Source organism: Equus quagga, chromosome 7 (genome assembly GCF_021613505.1).
Source record: "Equus quagga isolate Etosha38 chromosome 7, UCLA_HA_Equagga_1.0, whole genome shotgun sequence".
Taxonomy (NCBI): Eukaryota; Metazoa; Chordata; class Mammalia; order Perissodactyla; family Equidae; genus Equus; species Equus quagga.
Genome location: NC_060273.1, coordinates 64,219,207 through 64,229,179, shown reverse-complemented (window position 1 = coordinate 64,229,179; position 9,973 = coordinate 64,219,207). Strand labels below are relative to the sequence as shown.

General features: G+C 42.0%; 1 protein-coding gene across 1 annotated transcript; it reads right to left on the bottom strand.

Moving 5' to 3' along the window:
• Window positions 1-243: 243 nt before the first annotated feature.
• On the bottom strand, window positions 244-2,809 carry GARIN3 (golgi associated RAB2B interactor family member 3). The gene is made up of 2 exons (XM_046665838.1): window positions 2,201-2,809; window positions 244-1,398 (listed from the first exon to the last, which is right to left on the bottom strand). Exons 1-2 carry the CDS (start codon window positions 2,807-2,809, stop codon window positions 244-246), a joined length of 1,764 nt encoding a protein of 587 aa, XP_046521794.1.
• Between the last annotated feature and the right edge of the window lie 7,164 nt (window positions 2,810-9,973).

The following is a 9,973-nucleotide window of genomic DNA, read 5'->3' as shown; positions in this document are numbered from 1 at the left end:
CAGGGCATGGATGCGAGGTGGGGTTCTGCTTGATGGGAGGCTGGGGTCTCAGGCTGCAGCACAGTTCACATCACAGAAGCCACTGTGAGGTCACTACCAGACTAGGGGGCATAGAAATTCAAACAGAAGATAGCATTTCTTTTAGAGTTGTACGATTTCCTTTATTAAAGAAAGCTGGAATTGACTCTCTAGGGATATTCCCTGAGGCTGCTCTCCATTGCAGCTTCCTGCCCTGACTCCTATTTAAACGGATTTGGCTTCAATGATTATTGTCTCCATCGTCTCAGATGTCATGGTACCACAGATCTCCACATCCTTGCCATCCGGGGTTTTCTCCAATTTGGCCTCTATGTTGCACTTCTCTACTGTCTTAGCCACAATGTCTACCTCTGTATCGCGTTTTGTGACCACTGCTTTTGAACCAGGAATGACTCTGAAGCTCCTGAAGAAAGAGCCAATCCTACTGGATTGCTTACTTACAGTTCCTGAACTGGTTGCAGATCTGCTCTTCCCCAATTTGTGAGCTCTCCTTGACTCCTTTGCAGTGGAGCCGTGACTGGCACTCTTGTGAGAGCTGCGTCCTCTGCCCCTTTTGTTGCTCTGTCCTCTTTCTTTTTTGTCATCTCTTGCTTTTCCATGGCTAGATAAGGAACGGTGGGAGGATGATTTCTTGGTCGACTTGTCCCCTCCTGTCCTGTGGTGACTTTCACCTGTCCTGTGGTGACGGGAAGTTTTCCTAGTGGTAGTTCTGTCCTTCTTTTCTCTTCTCTCCCTTCTTTCCTTCCGGACTTCAGTGTTGGGCTGGGAGACCTTCTGGCTTCCATCCCGTTCACTCATATAGCCTTCACTCTGCAAGGTTGACACGAGGGGTGCTATTGCGGGGCCTTCAGCTCTTTCTGCAGCAGGCTTGTTGGTCATCAGCGCACCTGCAAACACTATACTTGTGCTGCTCTCTGGGGAGACACTGGCAGCCCCCGTCGTTCCAGTGGAAGTACCTGGCGAAGATGTACTTGCAGCACCCACCAAGACCACATTCGTACTCTCTGAAGATATGTTGGCAGCACCTGCAATGGCCTTGCTAGATCCACTTTCTCCTGGACCCTTGGTGGCGGCTCCTGCCAGGGCCGTGTTTACCTGGCCTGTACCTCCACTCTTGGTTGCTGCTAGGCTCACAGCGCCTGCTGCAGGGCTTGTTGCTGTCCCTGCTATTGCCACGCTTGTGGCTGCCCCTTTGGCCGTCCCTGGAGTTTTCATGTCTATAGGTGACCTGGTCATTCTTTGAGGGGCATGAGGGATTCCCTCTCCTCCAACATAAGCAGAAGAGCTGGCTCCAGACACGTCACGAAGCTTGTGAAGTCTAAACTCATCCTGGTCTCCTTCTCCGTGGTGCTCTGTGGTCTGTGCCAAGGGGAGGAGAGGCAGGTAAAATAGAGATGACAGAAAGTGAGACCAGAACTGTCTGCTCCTCTCTCATCCTGATGCTGGGCAAATCAAGGGCTTATAATTAGAAGAGCCTTTGAAATCAAGTCTAATCTCCCTTTGGATGCAAGATCCTATCTAGAGCACCCTGTCAAAGGGTCACTCAGTTTTGCTTGAACAATCCCAGTGCTAGGAAAAGTGCTGATGCAATTCCCTATCCTCATACACCTTTATTTTACACATTTGTGCTTATCTGTCTGCAGGACAGATTCCTAGAAGTGGGATTGCTGGGTCACAGGATCTACACATTTCACATTTTGGTGGCTGCTAAAACAAATTGTGCATGTGCAGACACACATGCAGGTTGTATCAATTTTAATCAGCACATGGTAGTCACAGGGAGACAGAATGAAAGAAGGAATTCTTAATTGTTAATGATGTTTCACAACTGAGGAGACTACCCAGGTTGGGGCAAGTGTTTAAGAAGAGACTGGGCAATCAGGATGCTGTAGAAGGGATTACAACCCTGGGTATGAGACCAGAGCAGCTGATACCTAAGGTCTCTGAAGTTTGGCCTTGTGGGGCAATTTAGAGAAGCACTAGGAACCTCCCCAGAGTAGTGAGTCCCGTAGTGGTGGCTCATTTGGCCCTGAGCTTTTTAGAAAATGGAATACATTTCCCAGGTGAGCCTCAGAGAGCACCAAAGGCTTTGTGGGACCAGCTTAGAGCTGCCCTCCCAAAGCACCCTGCCTCATTTTCTTGAGTCTCTGTAGATGCTTACCACTAGGCATTTGTCATCATCTGTGGTCACTGCATCTGTAGTTTGGAGTGTCGGCGTACTGCTGAAACTCTCCACTGGTGGTCTCAGGAGGTAGACAAGTTTTTCCCAATAGCAGAAGAGGTCTTCTCGTGCATCTGAAGAGGGACACAGCTGCAGATAAAAAGTACGGCCAGTGGCAAGCTTTAGGCGCAGCTGCTGTTTCTCACGATCATGGATGGAGATCTTGACAAACTTCAAGGGAAGCAGCCTGGTGAGCTCTAGGGTCTTTGTGGCCTTGTGACCTCTCCTCCTGGTGGGCCGGGCGGGTCTGGCATGCTCCTCACAGACTTTAGTTGGTCGGGCCAGCAGCATGACGTCAGGTAATGGAAGGACGGGGCTGGTGGATGCAATGCCCACAGTCACCATTCGGACACGGTTGTGTACATCAATCACCTCTCCTTTTTTGCTGATCTGGATAAAATCACTCTCAAACATTGGTGCGTACTTGAAAATATCATACTCTCCTCCCTTGTTCAGTTGTCGCTGCAGATCTCCCATGGAGGTGTTGAACACGCCCATTGAACGGTAACTTTGGGCTGTGTAATAAGGTAACAAACATTCACTGCTCATAGTTCTCTTCATTTCAGACAGCTCCGCCAGGCACAAATTAAGTCCCTGAGAGAGAGCTGGAGTGAAGGCAACTGCCCATCTCCCTGCAGGGCTCTGCTTACATCTCCTCAGACCACCACATTTATCCTCCGCTGTCCTTTGTGACCTGTCACCATCACACATCCCTTTGTCCCTCTAAGCAGCCACCCCCTGGGGCAGGGTCACCAGCCTCCCTTCAAACAAACCACCAGCTCCACAGGGGACAGGCTGACCCTGCCAGGGTGTAGGCGTGGGTAGACTGGATATTCTTTCTAATCACAATGTTGGGATGCAAAATATATGAAAACGTTCCACTTTTGTAAATATCAGGATTGTTTCCAGTTTCCTTGTTGTTGGTATCCCTGCAATGATCATCTTCCTGCAAACATGCTTCTGCATCAGTTGAATTATTTCCTAGGGATAAAATCCTGGAAGTGGATTGTGCGCTTGATAAGGGGAAGGATCCTCTCGGGGTTGCTGTTGTCCATGTTCACAGTGCATAGCCTGGTGCTGGCCAGAACTCAGAAAAAGTTGTTGAATGAATGGTCCAAAGGGGCTTCTGCTACCTATAAGAAACAGAGTCCCATTTGCACAGTGATTTCCAGGGTGTGGACGATTTTCTCACCCATTTTATCATTTGATGGAAGCTAATGTTTAAAACTGTAATTTTATGGCAAGGAATTGAGGCTCAGGATGATCTTGCTCGGGGTCCGAATGCACAGCTGAATTCAATTCCAGGTCTCGTGACTCAGGTAAGGGCTTTTTCTCTGTCTCAAGCTGCATGGCTCACCATTTCGCTCTCATTCTGCACCAAATATGGAATCATTTGCAGTTAGCAGTACGCGTGGGGACTTACTGGGAACCACAGGAATTCGTAGAGGTCTTGAATCACCATAGGATTTCCCACACTGGTATGCCTGCTGCTTTGCTCTTGATGTCTACCTGAGAAACCATTGATGTTTCGTTTCTTTGAAAAGCTCTTCAGAGAGATTATGGCAAAGACCTCTTTCTGGAGTTTTCTTTCTTTGTTACAAGGTGATGAATCCAAATTCCCCCTCCCCCAGTTAGAAAACAACTTCTGAAATAAAAATATATCCCCCAAACTCAACGATTACTATGTGAAGGTCTTGAAATTAACTTCAACCCCCATAATGTTCTTTTTTCTATCTCCAGTGCCTACTGCAGTACCTGCACATGGCAGCTTTTCAATTAATATGAACTTGCTTGTGCCCACTGAAATCCATTCTTCTATTCATTTAGTCAACAAAATTTAATGAGCAAGTACTATTTTGGGGACCAGCTATAAAATGGAAGTGTGAAGATAAAGTTCTCTAGCTCTGAAGAGCTAAAATCTTTTTCTAAAGATGTAAAATGATTTCTCCAAAATAGAACAAAGTGGCTTGTATTCTATATGGAGATAATTACTAAAAGTTAGCACTATTAGGTTTAAAAATAAGAAGTAAGTTTTTTCTGTATTATACTCAACAATATTCTTCTCTCAAGTTCATTTCTGATGAATGATTAATAATGAGAGAAATCATAATCGTATTATTCAGAACTTACTACAAGCCAGGCATGGTGCTAACCACTTTACGGTTTTTAAAAAATTTAATCCTCACAAGAGCCCTATAAAATGTAGGTACAACTACCATTGCTGTTTTATAGGGGAGGAAATCAAAGCTCAGAGAAGTTAATCAACTTCATCAAGGTCATAAGAGACCAAAAGCATATGGAAGTCCCCAAATGTGGCAATGGTTAAACTACGTTAGACTTGGTCACACAAACAGAACACAAATGCACAAGCACTATGCAGCATAAATTCATCCATTCATTTAATTAATATTATTAAGTGCCTACTTTGTAGTGGGTTCTGTTCTAGGTGCTAGGAATACAGCAGTGGACAAAACAAATATCCTCACTCTCATGGAGCTTCATGTATACAATAAATGAGTAAGATATATGGTATGCCCAATGCTGATAAGCACTATAAAGAAAAGACTAGGTAAGCAAGTGGGATGGGAGTGGGGGCAAGGGGTAGGGAGCTGGAGGCAGTGGTCAAAAAAGGCTCAACAAGAAGTGACTCTGAGCAAAGACCTAAAAAAGTCAGGGAGAAAGCCACACGGGTGTCTGGGACAGTAGCCGCACAGTCAGAGGGAATGGCAAAGGCCAAGATCCTGAGGTAGGAGCATGCCTGATGTGTTAGAGGAACACCAGTGGGGCTACAGTGACAAGAGTGGAGTGAGGGAGAGTGGTTGGAGATGAAGCCAAGAGGCAATTGTGGTGAGGGGCGGGGAGCAGATCATATGGGATGGACCTTGTAGGGCATTGCAAGCTCATTGGCTTTGCTCTAAATGGGAGGTGATCTGAACTATAGAGAGAGAGGATCATTCTGGCCGCCATGTTGAAAAGAGATGGTACAGGTGCAGGGGGTCTGAAGTGGAGACTGGGTGACTCCTGTAGAGACGATGATGGGTAAGACGTGGTAGTGGTGAAAGCAGTGAGAAGTGATCAGCTACTAGGCATGTTTTGATTGAGGCAATTATTATGTATGCTGATGTTGAACAATTTTCAATAAATATTAGTAATTTAAAAAAGCAAGTTGCAAAACAGCACATATGGTATGCCATATATTTTTGAATAAAAGATTTTAAAATGTGTGTATGTGTGTACGTGTGAGAGGATGCAGAGAAAACTGGTAAGAGGAGCAGCTTGTTGGCTAAGGGAAACGGTGGGCTGGAGACTTAGTTTTCCAGGGCATTCTCTTCTATACCCTCAAGATATTTTTCCATTGTATATACTACTTACACAAAAATAAATAATATTTTAAGTTTATAGATTTATATAATGTCGTGCCATGACATGAAGAAACAGAGAACAAAACAGGAGGACAATTAAATCCATGATAGAGTCATAGTAAGTGAGTTGAATGAATGGCGGACCTAATAACTCTTATCACAATAGTTAAAACCAACAATGTTTTGTAAGAAGAAAAACTGCCGAAACCACAATTCTAAAAATGGTTTTCTGTGCATTTTAAATTGGTGTAAGATTGAAGAGATGTGAAGAGTGAAAACACAAAACACTGTACATGATGTACTGAGAATATATAGACATACAAAATTATGGATGGTTGAAGTCTACATATTTATCATGTCGTGCCAGTAAAATTATATTGTTAGAATATTCATTAATTCAAGTCTTGATCTAGAAAAGAAGTAAATAAATAGCTTAATTCAAATTTAACTTCCTCTGCCCCAAAATTTCAGAATTTGAGAAGCAAAATACAAAATATCATTCAAAATGCATTTTCTGAGTTTTCTTTAAGATCTTTTGAAAATTTAGTCTTTACCCCCAAAGTTTAAAAGTCTGACACCTTCCCTATCAAAAAAACAGAGATCAGTAAGTCAAGATGTATTTATTGATTGCCCACTGTGTGACTATCATTATGCTAAGAGGACTTAGGTTGTCAAAATACGTTTCAAAAATTTTAAAACATGACTCTCATACAAATATGGAATGAAAACATTTCAAAGATTTAATTAAGTCATCAGTGAGGGAGTCAGCAGGATGGTAAAGCTGGTTCAAAGGTGAATTAGAGGAGTAAACATTGGCAGTGGAGACAGAATGTGGGCTAATAATGCCAGGTTAGATACAAACTGGTTAAGTTTCTACAGGGCCATAAAATCATATCCTTTGGGGTTATCTTTTCTACTCGATAGAAATCATTTGCATCTCTTCTAAACGAAAATCTGTAAGTTATTATAGAACTTCACAGAGTCTGAGACTTTAATCAATAATAGCCTTCTTGGGGTGTTGAAAAGGTTCTAAAATTACGTTGTGACAGTTACACTAGTCTGTGAATATACTAAAAGCTACTGAACTGTACACTTACAGTGGATGAATTTCATGGTATGTGAAATGTATCTCAATAAAGCTGTTAAAAATTATAAATAGCAATACTTCATTCTTGACTTATTGATCCAACCACATTGTCTTACTTCCTTCTCTTAGATAATTAAATAATCCTCAGGCAGTCATGTTAAATAATGTTTTAATATGACATTGAAAGTACATGTTTCCTGCTTTACAATTTTTTTATTCACAAGTTTTGGATAATTTTACTGAACAGGGAATATAGTAGAGCATGTATAAACCATCATTCTAAGCTCAGAAAGCTTACCATCCAACAGAAACACACACTGAAGAAACAGAGAACAAAACAGGAGGACAATTAAATCCGTGATAGAGTCATAGTGAATGAGTTGAATGAATGGCAGATCTAATAATTCTCATCACAATATTTAAAACCAACAATGTTGTGTAAGAAGAAAAACTGCCGAAACCACAATTCTAAAGATGGTTTTCTGTGCGTTTTAAATTGGTGTAAGATTGACGAGATGTGAAGAGTGAAAGCACAAAACACTGTACATGATGTACTGAGAATATATAGACATACAAAATTATGGGTGGTTGAAGTCTACATGTTTATCATGGGAAGAAGTTTCAAGTCAATAACTTTTGTTCCTCATCTATTATTTTGAAAAACAAGACAAGCAGGCAGCTACATAGCCTTTTCAACGAGTATGCCACCTGAGAAGGTACTGTGAGCTAGGCAGGATGTGAGGGTGGGGAGATTTCCATACTGTACACAAGATGTGTCTGCCGGGTAAATCCCCCAGCCTAAAATATAATCCACAGTACTTTTATGTCGATGCTGCTAAGCCGAGGCGGCGTGGGATGAGCTGCGGTTAGCCTAGGTACCTAGGACTTCAGGAAGCCAACCTGATTTCTGCCTTACCTTCTGCTATCAAAAAAGACCACAGCCTCCTAGACTCTTCCCCTGAGGGCCGGTATGCAAAGCAGTTTGCCTCTACCTTGGGTTTAAAAAGAAAATGAGCTGGTATACATAAAAGCAGCCAGACAGGTGATGTAAATAATTTTATTTCTCAACATTGTGATCCAGCTAGCGTCATCTCTTCCCCTCCTACACTATCTGTTCCCTTCTTGTTTCTGTCCTGCTCAGCCATATTCAGCCTCACTCTGAGACCAAATTCTGTCCTGCTCATCACTTATAATTGTTTCCCTCTCTCGGCTTCCAATGTTGCTAAGTTTATAAGCCATGAAATGTCCCATCTCGGTCTATGTGCGTATTTCTTTCATGTTATACCAAAGAAGCTTGCAATTAAATACACGCACAAGTAATAAAAGAGTTAACATTGAAAATAAAAATCAAAAACTGTATGTAGGTAGAGAGAGATAAACGACCCAGGAAATGGGATAAGATGATTATTGCAATTAAATATTGAATTTGACTCTGAGAAAATACTAGAAGAACGTACAATAAACGTTGACATTGATTTTCTCTGAGGGATAAGACCAGAAGTGATTGCTACTTTTTTCTGTTTGCGGGTCTTTTTCCAGGAAGAGAGTATATTTTACTTTCATAGCCAGAAGTATATACATATTTCAAAAAATTAGCCCTAAGCTTCCTGGCCACCTCAGTTATCAGTCTTCTACTAATCAATCCAAGGATTTCTGCAAAAGACATATTTTTCTTTTATTTTAAATTGGAAGATAAAAAATTCTCCCACAATATTGTCTTTTTAAATTATATGAGTCAAAAAGTGAAACATCTCTCTACATTTCCAGCTCCATTTATTGGGAGTTTGATATGTAAACTTCCTGACGTTGCCCTATGCATACACATATACCTGAATACAAACAAAAAAGGCTTTGGTGTAAAAATAGGATTATGCCATGAGTATTGGTCTGCACCTTTTCTATCTTAACAATGTATCTTGTAATTTTTTAGGGTAATACATTACGGATATACTTTATTCATTTTCATGATCTTGTAGTGTTCCATTAAATGAATGCACCATAGATTATTTAACCAACACAAATGATGCACACATAGATCATTTCCATTACAAACGACACTGCATTGAACATTTTGCGCGTATATCTCTACGTGCTCATGCTATTTTTTTTCTGTAGGATTGATAGCTCTAGAAGGAATAAGGATTTTTTTTTACTTTTTCAGAAGAAAGAGACTACATAATCACCAAAAGATTCTGGGTATTGCTCTTAAACAGATACAAATAAACGATCAAGCTTGGGTGAGAACCACAGGGAAATTAAAGGGCTTCAAAGCCACGTCCTAAGAGGACAGTTAAAGGATCTCTTTGGCCTGCACACAAGAGGGCTCTGGAGTTATATAAGAAGCATCTTCACTTATCTAAATGGCTATTCCCTGGAGCAGAGAAGAGGACTGGAATTGTAGGGCCTCAAATGATAAAGCAACGAAGATGGGCTTTAGGTCAGTGAAAGGGTGAGATCATTTATTGATGTGTTGGCATCCATTCGACCATCTCTAGTGGCAATACCCTGGGGTTCCTTTGGAGGACCACCTCTCCCTACTCTCAGCCCATGTGGTTGGCTAGGGCTGACTCTGTCCCACCCCCAAATCCAGGAGTGGACGCAGCCTCGAAATAGACAACAGAATATTCCATTGCTGTGGCCGTAATGATTGAGCTACGTGGGACCATGTCACCCAAGCCAGGCCAATGATTCACAGTTTTGAGACTTTCGCTGGAACTGTTAGGAAAAAGAATCCAGTTTCACTAGTAAAATGTCAACTTATAACTCCTGGCAGCCATTTTGCTGTTATGGAAGAAAGCCTGCCCAGGAGTGAAACCAATACAAAACTAAGAAATGAAAATCAAAATTTCTGATGTCATTGTTTAAGCACCTGGATCCAGTAGTACCAGGTTGAATAGGTTTTTTCTTTGCTATAAGATGTTAAATGAGGCTTTTCCAACTTAGTTTCAGTTGACGCCACAAAGACCTACAATAATATAATTAAAGGAATCAAGTACTTTCCTATCTTAAAATAGAGGACTATATCTTCTATGCTTGACGCAATAAGAAGCAAAACAGGTTCTGCCGGTAATAGTGTTCGCCCACCTCTAGCCTTTAGAAAACAAGACTTGAAAAATCAAGAGAGAGATTTGGGTGTGCTATGCATTTCCTCTAACAACCCACCCAGGCAGAAGGAGAGGGGGTGCTTGCATCCGCCAGAAGCCAAGGGACAGGGACTTTAAGGGGCTCCTCCGTGAGCTTGACATAAGCCTTGGAGAGTTTAGG